The following is a 13447-nucleotide window of genomic DNA, read 5'->3' on the forward strand; positions in this document are numbered from 1 at the left end:
TGGGTCGGATCCGACACTGCCTGCCTATCTGGCTCCTGCCTCTGTTCCCACCACCCGTGACAGGGCCGGACGGGGGCTGTCGCAGTGCATGATCACTGGCTGGAGGGGAAGGCTAGGGGACGGGAGGCTGGATAGACGAACAAATGGCTCATTTGAAGGTCTTATGAGAGCTGAGCTGGCAGGGTCTGGGAACTGGCTCCAGACTCCTTGGGTGCCCACATGGCCTTCTGGTGGGGAATGAATCACAGGATCCTAGGCTGGAAAGGGATGGCAGTTGGAGATGCGGCTGTTCCCTCCCTGGCCCCCAGGCTAGCGGTGAATCACCCAGGACAAGCGAGGCACAGTTCCTTCGGGTTTTCTAAGGTGAGGACGCCACTGCTCATCCTAGATGCCCATTTTGGGGTCTTGCCACTTGGATAATCAAGAAGCTGTTTCTAACATCCAACAAAACTCCCCCTTGTACTGACCTGAAAGCCATTTCTACTGATTCAGTCAACAGCAACTAAGAAGCAATCTGCATCCTTGCCGTGAAGCCCACAGACAAGCACCTGTTGTTTGTTCGTGCTGGCTAGAGAGACAATCTCGGAGGAAGTAAGGGCATGGGGACTGCAGTTGACAGCAGAATCCCATCCTGACATTTATTTCAAGGGACCTCAGACAAGGGACCTGACCTCTCTGGACCTGGGTTTACTCTCCCGCAAAATGCAGATAACATTTCTCTTCTCCTTGGTGTAAAGGGACCATACAATTTGGTACCCAATCGGGAAGGAAGAGGGGGTGCTATTCATAATTACATAAGATAACGGGCCTCAGCAGGGGGCAACCTTATGCGTGGGGCTGGAAGTGCCAGTGAGAAAGGGCACACCAGGCACGTGGTGAGTTTACCACAAACAAACGAGGACTGTTGTTATCTATGCTTTTGGTTATATGGTCAGTTGGGCCCTCTGGGGCCTCTTCTGGGATTTTTCTTGATCTGGATCCCTCCCACATCCTGGATCACCAGTTGGTTTGGGTACCACCCCACTGGTACACTATACATCCCCAACAGCCTTAGTAGGAAAAGCTGTCAACTTTGAAGTTTTGATTTTTTTCTTCTTGGTCCTGATGTTGCCTTAACAATCATGACCTGTGCTCAGGTCCAACAGACTTATTCAAGGAGAGGTCGAGTTGCTAGCTTCCCTAAAGCCAGACGCCAGGGGCCAGCCAGGCACACTCAGGGGCAGATGGCAGCTCCAGAGGCCTGCACTGCCTTGGCGGGGGCCCACTTCCCAGGCCTCCTGCACGGCCTCTGGTCTGGGCTCCTCCTCAGCCTTCTATGATAATAGGACGATGGGGCAGGGCTGGCAACAGAGGCAGTGGCGGGTTCTGAGAGCCCCTCACATGGAACTCTAGACTAGGTGACACTGTGAGAGCTGGCTTGAATCCAGAGGTTTTCCTGGGGTCAGCTCTCCTGAGGATCCCAGGAGCTCTTCTGTTCTCCCCTGGCCTGCGGGGGTCAGGGAGCAATTTCTTTTGAGTGTCCTGTCACTCCAGCACTTTTCTTTCCATATATTCAGCACGGTATATTTTAGGGTTCTGTTACTGGCTCCACTACTTAGTAATTTGGTGACTGTGGGCAAAATGACTCATGGTCTTAGAATCTCAATAGTTTCCTCACCTGCAAATGGGGGAGTTGTCAGCCCTGCTGTTAGTCTTAAAAGCATCTTTGTGGGTATTAGAAAATGGCTGTAATATAAATATTCCAAACTATAAAGATTGTTGAATGTTGAGTTGTGCTCCCTAGAGTTGCATAGTGCACAACTTGGGCCACCATGCATGGCAGCCCTGAAGTAACGGGGCTTCCCTCCTGAAGTTGTTGGAATAAATATGATCATGTTTATAAATTGTCTGAGTCACAGTGACAACTGACTGTAGTTATCCTCCTGAGTGTTTGAATTTCTGTCATTCCTAACCCCTGGCGGTACCAGCTTCTGCTGCGGGTCATGATACAAAGCTCCATCTTATAAAAACAATTCTTCCCACAAAGTGGCCCCATACCTGGGTTGTGGTGCCGTGAGTGGGACGTGGACACACGGTGTGTGGCCTCACTGCACCAGGCCAAGCAGGGACGCTCAGGGCTGCACACCAGAGGCTGGGTGGGACCCAAGCCCAGGGGAGGCCGCCTCCCCATATGCAGGTGCCGTCACGTGGCTTGATCACACCAGCTCCACTTGTAGGGAGGGAAACCCGCACATAATGGAAACTCCTCACAATACAATGTGGAAAAGCAATTTCAAGAATCGTTTTATTTTCATTTTGAAGCCAAGGAAAACAGTTGGAGTTGCTTTTCTTTGTTGGTCAGAGGAAGAAATTGAGGAGCACTGCTTTGATTGCAATGGAGTTCTTCTCCAGGCCTAAGATGGCTGGAATGCTGGGGAGGGTTATTTCTCTTGGGGTGTAATTAGTTGAATAAATATCGAGAAAGCAAAAGTAAACAAACTCATTACTGCCCATTAAGAACTGCCAAAGTAGCAGAAAACTGAAGGGGGGGGGGGGGTTAGAATCTTTAAGGAAAACAAATGACTCTAAAGCCAAGGCCAGTGCAAAGAGTACAGCCCTTGGCGTGAGGCTGATCGGAGCTCTTGGCTGCGTCAGCTCCAGCTCTTATCTGCTCCACGCTCCCGGCAAGTCACTTAGCCTGTCTGGGATTCAGCGACCCCATTCACAAAGTAGAAGTGGGGGACAACCACCTGGCGAGACCACCTGTGATAGTATGTGTCAGGCACCCAGCACGGGATCCTGTTCCTTTCCTTCCTTCTATAACCCACCTGGCCCCAAGTCACTCCTGCCAAGCCCAGACCCCGTGGAAAAGTAGCAGGAAGACCCAGAATCGTGAGCCTCACAACTGGTGGCACCATTAGCAACGCCATCTTGAGCGAGATACCAGACACCCTCCGGAGAGGCAATTTCCTCACCCTCAAAACGGCACAGCGCGGCTAACTAGCTCTGACTGTTGGGATGACTGAATGAGATGATGCACATGCAGGGCCTTGGGAACCTGAAAACCTGTACGAGTGTTAATGATCAAGATTGGTGCTCTTTTCAATTGAACAATCACGAGAAATGCTCTTTCAAGACAGCACAGCCCTGCACTGCGTCTGCCTGCCTCCTGCTTCCCTGCTCTTCCCCGGCACCGTGTAAAATACAGGGAGAGCAGGAGAGCCAGACCCAGGCTGACCAGAGGGCAGCTTTAGGCTGGATGATGAGGCCAGACACACCTCCAGCTCACAGCTCCCCTGCCGAGCTGCACAGGCACAAGTCCCGCCTCTGAGAAATGGGAGGAGCCTTGACTGTGGTCTCTCCCACAAGGGGGCGTGGTCAGTGCTCCTCCCGGAACCTGACTTTGTAGTCGGCCCTCAGGCCGCTATCGTGTTATTACCATCTCTAGTTTGGGAAGCATTTCTATGTCCCTAAGTAGTGTGTGAGGTGGGTTGGGTCGCCCCGTTTCACAGAAGAGGCTCAGCCTTCAGGATCACAAGTCCAAGGGCAGAGGCTTTGCTCAGGAAGTGTGGGAGGGGACAGGACTCAATGATAAAGAGTGCTACCCTGCCAGGTCTTGAGGCCTGGGAAGGTCTGGAAGCCAACCCTTTTCTGGAGCCAGGTTGACTCCCTGGGCCTCTGGCAGTTTCTCGGCCGAGGCAGAAGCCCGCACCAGCATCAGCACTGGCACCCAGCGCCCGGAGCATAGTGAGGTGTTTGTCACCACCACTCTCAGGTGAGCGGTGGTGGGGAAGGCACGGGCCTGCCCACCCTAGCCTGCAGCACTGCTCCTCCCCATTGTTCTGGGCCAGGCGTGGCCAGGGGCTGGCACAGGAACTGCCAGAGCACTTTGGAAACCAGGCAAACACTCACAAACTCAGCCTGGTTTCCACTAACGTCACTGTAGCCCTACCTCGGAGCCCAGCCCCCATCAAAGGCTGCCGAACACCTTTCTCTGTGTAGACCCAAAGGCTGAGGGGCCATGGAACCATACTTAGGCCTCCTCCTTCCAGCAGAAAACAATTGTGAGTGGCTCCGGGAGCCCAGGGGCTGTTGTGGGACAGCCGGCCAGCGAACCTGTAGGCTGCTCACCAGAGAAGCCCCACGGGTGCCTGGGTAAATTAACATATAGTCAGAAGGCGATCTTGCTAATCCTTTTTTTTGGACTGAAGACCAGATTAAGTACATTTCTGTGTAGTCAGTAAGAGTTCGAAGGCTGGAATACGTGAGATCAGACAAGGGAAGCTTTCCTGACCCCTCCCATTATCCCTAGTTCTGCTACCTCCCAGCTGTGTGATCTCAGGCAATTCACTTAGCCTCTTTGGGTCTCAGTTCCCTCATCTGTAAAATGGAAATGACAAGCGAATCTTAACAGTATCTACCTTGTGAGGATAAATCAAAGTAGAAAATGCTTGCAAATGTTTTGGGAAGGGGCAGGTACACAGCAGGGACTTGGTAAATAGATTCTATCGATGTTACCGAAAAGCCTAAGGAATGGCCTCTGGGGCGCCTGGGTGGCTCAATCGGTTAAGCGTCTGCCTTTGGCTCAGGTCATGATCTCAGGTCCTGGCATTGAGCCCTGTATCAGGCTCCCTGCCTGGAGGGGAGTCTGCTTCTCCCTCTGCCCTCCCCCTGCTCATGCTCTGTTTCTGTCTCTGTCTCTCAAATAAATAAATAAAATCTTTGAAAGAAAGAAAGAAAGAAAGGAAAGAAATGACCTCCTCCTGTACCTCTGGACCCCTCCAGCAATCACCTGCACAGGGGTCCCCTGGCCCTGACACTCCACAGCCCTCTCATCTGCGCAGCAGCAGTGGGCAGGCATGCCTTTTCACTCAGGCCGGAAACACTGACTGAGTGCCTGCCTGCCCAGTCCAGGCCACGTGCTTGGCACTGCAGATAGCACGGACCACCCCCTGCCCTCGCAGCGGTTCCATTCATGGGGTGGGGAAAAGGTCTACATGCTGACAATGTGGGAAGGCCACAATTTTAGATAATCAGGGTGGGCCTCACTGGGTAGGTGGTATCTCAGGAGAGACCTTAAAGAGGTGAGGGAGAGGGCGGTGAGGCAAGGGGTAAGAGTGCTCTGGACAGTGGAGAGCGAACAAAGGCCCGGAGTCAGAAGCGTGTGTGGTGGCGAGCAAAAGGACCGCCCGGGAGGCTGTGGTGGCTGCGGGCGCAGGAGCAGGGGGCCGAGGGGCATCAGAGAGGAGGCCAGAGAGGGAGGGGGGCAGATCCGGGAGAGCCAGAAATGCCTTCTAAGCTTTTTCTCCGCAATGAGGGGGCTCCCAGAGGATTCCAAGTAGAGGATCAGACTTTTTAAAAAGGGTCACTCTGGCTGCTGGGGAGGATTAGACTTTTTAAAAAGGGACACTCTGGCTGCTGGGCTGAGGACCGAGGGCAGGAGCAGGTCCAACAGCAGACAGCCAGGTTCAGGTAAGAGGCGAACGTGGGTTGTACCAGGGAGCAGCAGCAGGATTCTGAGAATATGCCCAGGATATTGCTATTACAATTTGGTGGTGAACTAGATGCAGGATATGAAAAAAGGAGGAATCAAGGGTGACTTCAAGGTTGCAACTGGAAGAGCCAAGTTGCCAAGTTGCCATTTACTAATGTAGGAGAACCCAGGCTGAGCATATTTGGACGGAGGTGTGGGGACACCAGTTCACTTCCAGACAGGTTAAGTAGGTTAAGTCTGAGATGCCTAGTGGATGGCCCAGTGGAAATGTCAAAGGGGCAGTTGGATGTATGTGTCTGGAGTCAAAGGGGGAGGTCTGGGCTGGAGAAATAGATGTGGGAGTTAGCAGAGCCTGAAAGTCACAAGACCGGATGAGATCACCGACATAAACAAGAGGTCTGAGGACTGAGCTCTGGGTCCCCCAGGACAGGAACAGGAGGAAGAACCAGAAAAGGAGACAGAAAGGGCAGCCAGTGAGAAAGGAGGAAAGGGTGATCTTCAGGAAAGGAAGTCTAAGAAGGGAGTGACTGACCACATCACCCCGTGTGGAAAGGCAAGTACTAATGAAGACCAAGAATAAGCCATTTGGCCTGGCAAGTGAGGCCACCGGTGACCCTGTCCAGAGTACTTGGAGGAGGGGAGGGGCCCGGCCTGATGGGAGTAGGCTCAAGAGAGAACAGGAAGAGAGGCACTTTCTGGAAACTGAGTACAGACAACCCTTCCGGGGGGTTTTGCTAAAATGGGGAGCAGAAAAATGGAACAGTAGCTGGAGAGGGGGATGTTAGATCAAGAGAGGATTGATTTTCTTTGAGAGAAGTAACAGCATGATTATAGGAAAAATGTGATCATGCAGGAGAGATGGGAGAGAAATGCCTGAGCAGTGTCCTTGAGTAGGCGAGAGGAGGGATCTGTGCACGTCCATCCCCTCCCTCTTGGCCCGGCCAACTCCTGCTCATCCCTCAAGGGGTCACTGTAAAGGTCACTTTCTCAGGGAAGCTTTCTCGAATCGTCCGATTAGGTCAGTTCCTTGCTCTACCCTTTTGCAGCACATGTTACTGCTGCTCTGTGGCTCTTCAGGGCTGTGGAGCATGAGGCCCGTGAGGGCAGGGCTGGCTCTGGGCTGTTTGCAGCCGTTTGTCCAGCAGCCGGCATGCTGCCTGGCACACCACATATGCTGGATGGCTATCTGGTGAAGGAACAAATGGTCCAAGAGCAGAACTGAAACAACTCCAGAGACACGTGTCTGTTTTCCGCTTCCGCCGGCTATAATCACGCTGTGACGGCAGAGCCTTGCAGTCACTGGCTCCTGCAAATGTTTGGATTTACAAGAGCTCGGTTGTTTGTTCCTGTCTGGGCTCTTTAGCTTGTCTCTAACACACAGACCAAAGCCATGTAGCTGGACGCATCCTCCCACTGACACTGTCCGCTACCAACTGAACACATTCCATGCCGTACCCTGTGATTCGAGCATTTAACAAATATTTGCTAAAAGCCTGCTTAGTGCAGCATCCTAGGGACACAGGATGGAATCAGCCACAGCGCCAGCCCTCATAGAGTGCGGAGTCCAGTAGCGGAGGATCACACAGAACCCCTATGCACACCTGTGACCGGTGCCACACCGGGAAAGCCTGGGGGTTACGAACGTGTCAAACGGGGTGGGAGGGAGGGCAGAGAAAGGAGGCGGAGAAAGGAGACCAGACAAGCCTTCCTCTGCCTCCCAGCCCTGGCTTTGAGCTGCCCTCCCGTGGCTCTCAGGCTTGGGCCAGGAGATCGCGAGGTGGCTGGGCTTCGGGGCTGGCTCCGGGAGTGCCAGGGCTGTGGCCTCCTGCCTTCCGATGCCCCGGTCCCCTCCCGTTTCCTCTCTACCTCTGCTGAGGCCTGCCTGTCTCCTCCTGCAGCTTCCGGAAGGGCTCCCTCCTGAAGCTGCGTCTTTGGAGAGATCTGCCTGGCAAGAAGGCTGAGCTCATTCGTGGCACAGGCCACTGGCAGTGACAACAGTGTTACTGAATCTCCCTCCTGTTTACTTTCAGGCTTTCCTAGGCTCTGTTCGCCAAGAGGAACCACCATTTCTCAAGGACCATGAGGCCGCCGTGCGTGACGTACTGGTGGCTGGGGTGGCTGGGGTGGCTGGCTGCCGTGGGCGCCGCTGCTGGCCGGAAGGAAGGCTTCGAGGGCGCCGCTGCAGGCCGGAAGGAAGGCTTCGAGGGTGCCGAGGAGGGCTCGCCCGGTGAGTTCATTTACCTGAACAGGTACAAGCGGGCCGGCGAGTCTTCGGACAAGTGCACCTACACCTTCATCGTGCCCCAGCAGCGGGTCACGGGCGCCATCTGCGTCAACTCCAAGGAGCCCGAGGTGCTCCTGGAGAACCGGGTGCACAAGCAGGAGCTGGAGCTGCTCAACAGCGAGCTGCTCAAGCAGAAGCGGCAGATCGAGACGCTGCAGCAGCTGGTGGAGGTGGACGGCGGCATTGTGAGCGAGGTGAAGCTGCTGCGCAAGGAGAGCCGCAACATGAACTCGCGGGTCACGCAGCTCTACATGCAGCTGCTGCACGAGATCATCCGCAAGAGGGACAACGCGCTGGAGCTCTCCCAGCTGGAGAACCGGATCCTCAACCAGACGGCCGACATGCTGCAGCTGGCCAGCAAGTACAAGGACCTGGAGCACAAGTACCAGCACCTGGCCACGCTGGCCCACAACCAGTCCGAGATCATCGCGCAGCTCGAGGAGCACTGCCAGCGGGTGCCGGCGGCCAGGCCCATGCCCCAGCCACCCCCGGCCACCCCGCCCCGGGTCTACCAGCCGCCCCCCTACAATCGCATCATCAATCAGATCTCCACCAACGAGATCCAGAGTGATCAGAACCTGAAGGTGCTGCCTCCCCCGCTGCCCACGATGCCCACCCTCACCAGCCTCCCGTCTTCCACAGACAAGCCATCTGGTAAGTTCCCCTGGGAGGGAGCCCGCTCCATCGGGGGCCTCAGAGCCAGGCACCAGGCTTCCCTCAGCTGAGAACACAAGTGGGGGAAAAGCCACGGCGAGCTGAAGCCGGCCCAACAGACTTGCGCAATCCCCTCAGCGATCCCTTGGGCCCAGGCCCGGTAGCCGCTAGGGTGAGGGGTGCCCACGTTCCTTAGATGGGTGCTCCAAAGTAGAACCAGGAAACGGGGAGAGTCTCAGAAGAGAACAAATGTTCTCTGGCTTCGGATGGGAACAAGCCCCAGGCCTGTAGTTTTCTGGGCTCTGCTGAGATGCCCTGTGCTGGCAAACAGGATGTCTCTCCTGCAAGGTGGGGCTCTTGTACCGCGCCTGGCACAGATCTGGCAATCGGTAAATACTCACCAAAGAAACAAGAAGCCAAAGGAAAGGAAAGTGTTATCATGGCACAAGTAGGACAAACACATTGTAGGGGCCGGGGGTGGGAAGGAGTACCTTCCGAAGCTAGAGTCTGCCGCTGTCTCGACTTTTCAGTGACAATTCCATAAACTCCTAAATACACGCTTCATCTTTAAATGTGGTAATTCTCACGTATCATTATGGGGGAGGATAGGGGTTGCTGGCATGTTCTGAAGCTTGACCAGAGTACTAGCACTGGGCACTCCTTGTGGAAGGTTAATGGAAAAGAAGAGCAACTTGCTCACAGGCTCAGGATCCTTAGGCCTTCTAGGGCTGGATTTGAATGTAGGGCTTCTAGGGCTGACTCCTCTGTGCTCTAGGGCTCTACAGGGAGCATGAGCCCAACCTCTTGAAGCTCAGCCACTCCTTCATCCAGGCCCCTGTGGGCCTTCCAGATGGGCTGTCAGGCGAGAACTGGACTGATCTTTGCAGGAACTAACCACATATCTGCTCCAAGTCAGTGATTTTGGTACCACTTTGTTGTGTAAGTGGGGAGATATTTTTACTGAAAACACCCTGATTTACACTTATTTCACACTTCTGAAAATAACCACAGTACTGTGAAGAGCAGCTTCTTGCTAATTCCAGAAAGGGGGTGGCCCGTGCAAAGAAGAGGGCAACACTGTTGGCAGGTCTGCGGCGGGGAGCACCCGCCTCCAGCACCTCACAGCCCACAGGAAGGCCCTCTGCTGCGTCGCGGGTTGAGAACACATGCTTTGAACGGACTGACCCGGATTCAAATTCTGATTCCCCTACCGATTAGCTCTGGGATATCAGGCAAGTCACCTTGCAGAGCCTCTGTTTCCTGTTTCAATCTGACAACTGGGGATAGATTAAAATAATGCCCACCCAAAGATGAGAGGAAATACTGCCAAAAAAAAAAAAAAAAAAGAAAGAAAGAAAAAGAAAAGTGTCTGGAGTGGCGCTGGGCCCATGGAAAGTCTCAGTACATGGTAGCTCTCAGTTTCCTTCCGTTTTGGTTTATCTTAAAGCAAGAAGACTGAAATAAATAAACAGTCCCTTTTTAGTGCTGGCATTCTACAGCAGATGACTGCCTCATCTGTACATATGTCTGTTTTAAATCAGAAGCTCCAAAAGACAGGGCAGAGTACGCTAATATGTCTTGACAGAACGCCCAGAGGGTAAGACGTGCCCTTGGGGACCAAATGAAGACTCCACTGGAAGTCATACTCCTAGTGTCTGGCAGACCTCAGTGGCTACCCAACAGACCTCCTCTCGCTTTAGCATCTCTGGATTCTGAGTCAATGATTTCAGGACATCCCTGAGCTTGGACTGAGCTGAAAGGGTAATAATAGTGTAAGAAGAAAGACCTAGCTTGGGGCGCCTGGGTGATTCAGTCAGTTGAGCGTCTGCCTTCGGCTCAGGTCATGATCCCAGGGTCCTGGGATCAAGCCCCACATCAGGCTCCATGCTCAGTGGGAACCCTGCTTCTCCCTCTCCTTCTGCCTGCTGCTCCCCATGCTTGTTCTCTCTCTGTCATATAAATAAAATCTTCAAAAGAACGAAAGACCGAGGTTTGCACCCACCTCTTAGTAGTGGTTTGCTTGTGAGGAAGTTACTTTGCTCCCCTGAGCCACCATTTTTCCCTCTGTAAAATGGGGACAGGAGTTACAATACCGCAGGGTTGTTGTGGAAACGCAGTGCAATCAGGCATGTGATATTATGTCATGTGGGGCAGCGCACCTGCTCTGTGCTGGTCATGGAGCCAGGCTGGGGGGAGCCGGTGAAAGCTCTGATCCTGACCTCAGGAACTCGGTCTGGGGGAGGTAGCAGATGCGTGAATGCACAAGGACCTACACAGTGCCTACGGGTTCTATCCCCCCAAATCGGCACATCAGATGTAACGAAGGATTTCCTTGACGGAGCAGTCATCAAGGCCAGAATTTCCAGAATGTTGTAAGAACTGATGGGACCTGCATAACAGAGTACCTGAAAGCAGGACTTCAGTGGAAATCATGAGCTGTGCAGTCACTGTGGTGACATCCCAGTGTGCTGAGGACCCTGCACAGCAGCGAATGATGGGCTGTGGGACACGGAGGTGGCACACGTGACTGAGTCTGCCTGGACAAGAGGGGAGAAGCTGGACAGAGATGGGACTCCTGTATTGCATCTTGAATGATTTTTAAGAGTTTACCGGACAGACCAAGGAGTTGGAAAGCAGGGTTACTAGCGCGTCCCCGAAGGAGAAGAGTCTGTGCAAAGTCCCCGGGTCACGGCCCTAGTCTTGGCACCATCAATGGTTTGATGCCGCTTCCTCACGGTCATAGTCCAGCATGGGCTGTGTGCATCCCAGGGGCCTGCACGCACCCAACCCACTTTCTGTCCCGCTTCAGGAAGCACCCGACATGGGAGGCAGCGGCAGTGACCTTCCTTCTATAGAAATGACAAATGCACTATAATTTTTCCTTTTCTTTTTTTTAAGCAAAGTTCTTCCAAATGTTGGTAGTGATTGTTCATTTCCTATGACCCATGTCCCCACTGAGCCCCTACCCAAGGTGTTACCAGCCAGACCTGGCCTCGCAAGCTGAATGGGCAGGGAGGGCCCGGTCCTTTCCTGGGCTTGGGACTATACTGAGAGGAAAAGGCAAACGGCCTCTCTCAGCCAATAGGCAGGGAGCCTTATCAGGCCTGTTCTGAGAGCTCGCAGGCAGGTTCTGGGCCTGGAAGACAAAACCTTCTTCTGTGCACTTACCCACAAGATCCTTTGTTCCCAAGGACATCACTCGGCCAGAAACACCTCTGTGTGCATGAGTTGGCGATTTCTAAATCTTTCATCCCAGAACCTCTTTCCCTCTTCATCTGGGCCACTCAGCCCACAGCACACCCTTCTCCACGGGACTGAGGGAGCCATGGCTGCTTATCTGGAGCTGCACTCACTAGCTTGTTCCCAGCCAGACAGTAACAGGCTGGCCCCAGGCCAGGCCCAGGCCGCCGAGAGCCTGAGGAAGGGAGGTCCAGGCAGCTCCTGGCTTCCCTGGTGTCTGACTTGGGTTCCGTCCTGCCTCTCTTGGGTCTGGCCAGACCTGGGGCATTTCAGTTAGGATGATGCTTTGATGAGGCCAAGGCCAAAGGGCCCAGGCTGTGGCCCATTCTCCCAGAGATACAGCTGCTGTCACCTGCCCTTCCTCTTTTCCTCTCCACTTATTCACACATCCTTGACCTCCTTCTCCACGTGTGCCCTTGACATACACACACACACACGCACACATACATGTGCGTCAATCAGGTCTGCTAAAGAGGAAGGCTGAAGAAGTCATGAAACGGCCCAGGAATGGACAGGGTGGGCCTCAGTGCCGGCCTTCCCCCAAGATGATCTGGGAGGCCAGGGACACCGTCCCTCGGCTCCGCACAGGCACAGCCGTGCACAGGCCAGCCCTCCTCATGGCACCCACCCTCGAGAGTGATCAGAGGAGGAAAGGCAGTATTAGGACCAGCTGCCACAGCAAGGCCCTGCCTGAAACAAATCCTTAAAAACCAAAAAGAGTAGGCAATTCTAGCTGTTTTCTCTCCTGAAAACATAATCAGCTTAGTTTGTTTCTCAGTGGATAAAGAACGGACCATAAAATCATAAAAGAGCTTATTAGGGGCCTTATCACCCCAGAGCCTGTCAGTAGCAGAGCCAGAATCAGGTAACTTCCAGGATGTCAAGGTTCAGAGAGGTTAAGTAACTCAGCCAAGACTACACAGCTAGTGAGTGGCTCAGCCAGGGCTCAAACCCAAGTCTGTCTTAACCATTCCCAGACACTGCACGTTTCCATGGAAAGGCTGGAGGGGAACTGGTGTGAAAATCACTCTATAAATGCCTGACTTGGTCTCAGGTGCCAGCTGTCTGGACGTGACCCTCCATCACTATTTCATGTACTAGGTTCCAAGCAGCTCCTTGTAAAAAAGCTCTGGGAACAGAGCTGGTAGATTTGTCGTTAGAACTCTCACAGTGCTAACAGTGTAAGACACTGTCACTGCAAACCCATCACTATCATGCCTGGGAGGAGCCAACCAAACCAACCAGCTGCCCTGGCTCCCCAGTCACACAAATGGGTTGTTGTGGTGAATTACATAGTAGACTGCATCACAACCCTGAGATCACACACACACACACACACACACACACAAAGATGGGACGTCTAGGTAGCTCAGTTGTTAGATGTCTGCCTTTGGCTCAGGTCATGATCCCAGTGTCCTGGGACAGAGCCCCACATCAGGCTCCCTGCTCAGCAGGAAGCCTGCTTCTCCCTCTCCCACTCCCACTGCTTGTGTTTCCTCTCTCGCTATCTCTTTCTGTCTCATAAATAAATAAGATCTTTAAAAAGAGAGAGAGATACAGCAGAACGGAGTTAGCATCATACCCCAGAGTACCTAAAACAATTGAGCTCTCCCACAGAAAACACAATACGCACCAAACTTCAGTAAATGGACCCAACTAAGGCTGCAGATATATCTGATTTTTAATTTGTCTCAAATGTCAACAACTTCTCTGGGTGTGTTTGTATTCAGCATTTCAATGTCCAGCAAAATCTAAAGTTCTGTAAATCAGGACTTCTTTAAAGACGCTAACTCTAA

At 53.3% G+C, this 13447-nt stretch overlaps 2 protein-coding genes across 11 annotated transcripts in view; one reads left to right on the forward strand and one right to left on the reverse strand.

Annotated features, from left to right (window-relative positions):
* The window catches only part of RALGPS1 (Ral GEF with PH domain and SH3 binding motif 1), a 269975-nt gene that overhangs the window by 103836 nt on the left and 152692 nt on the right, over positions 1-13447 (reverse strand). The gene's annotated exons all lie outside the window — the stretch shown is intronic.
* ANGPTL2 (angiopoietin like 2) overlaps positions 1-13447 on the forward strand; it is a 33838-nt gene that overhangs the window by 5250 nt on the left and 15141 nt on the right. The window contains exon 2 of the mRNA XM_059410783.1: positions 7504-8411. Within this exon, the coding sequence (XP_059266766.1) occupies positions 7553-8411 (859 nt within the window). The 5' untranslated portion in view covers positions 7504-7552. The remainder of the gene's footprint in view (positions 1-7503; positions 8412-13447) is intronic.

The sequence above is a fragment of the Mustela nigripes genome, chromosome 9, assembly GCF_022355385.1.
Source record: "Mustela nigripes isolate SB6536 chromosome 9, MUSNIG.SB6536, whole genome shotgun sequence".
Lineage (NCBI taxonomy): Eukaryota > Metazoa > Chordata > Mammalia > Carnivora > Mustelidae > Mustela > Mustela nigripes.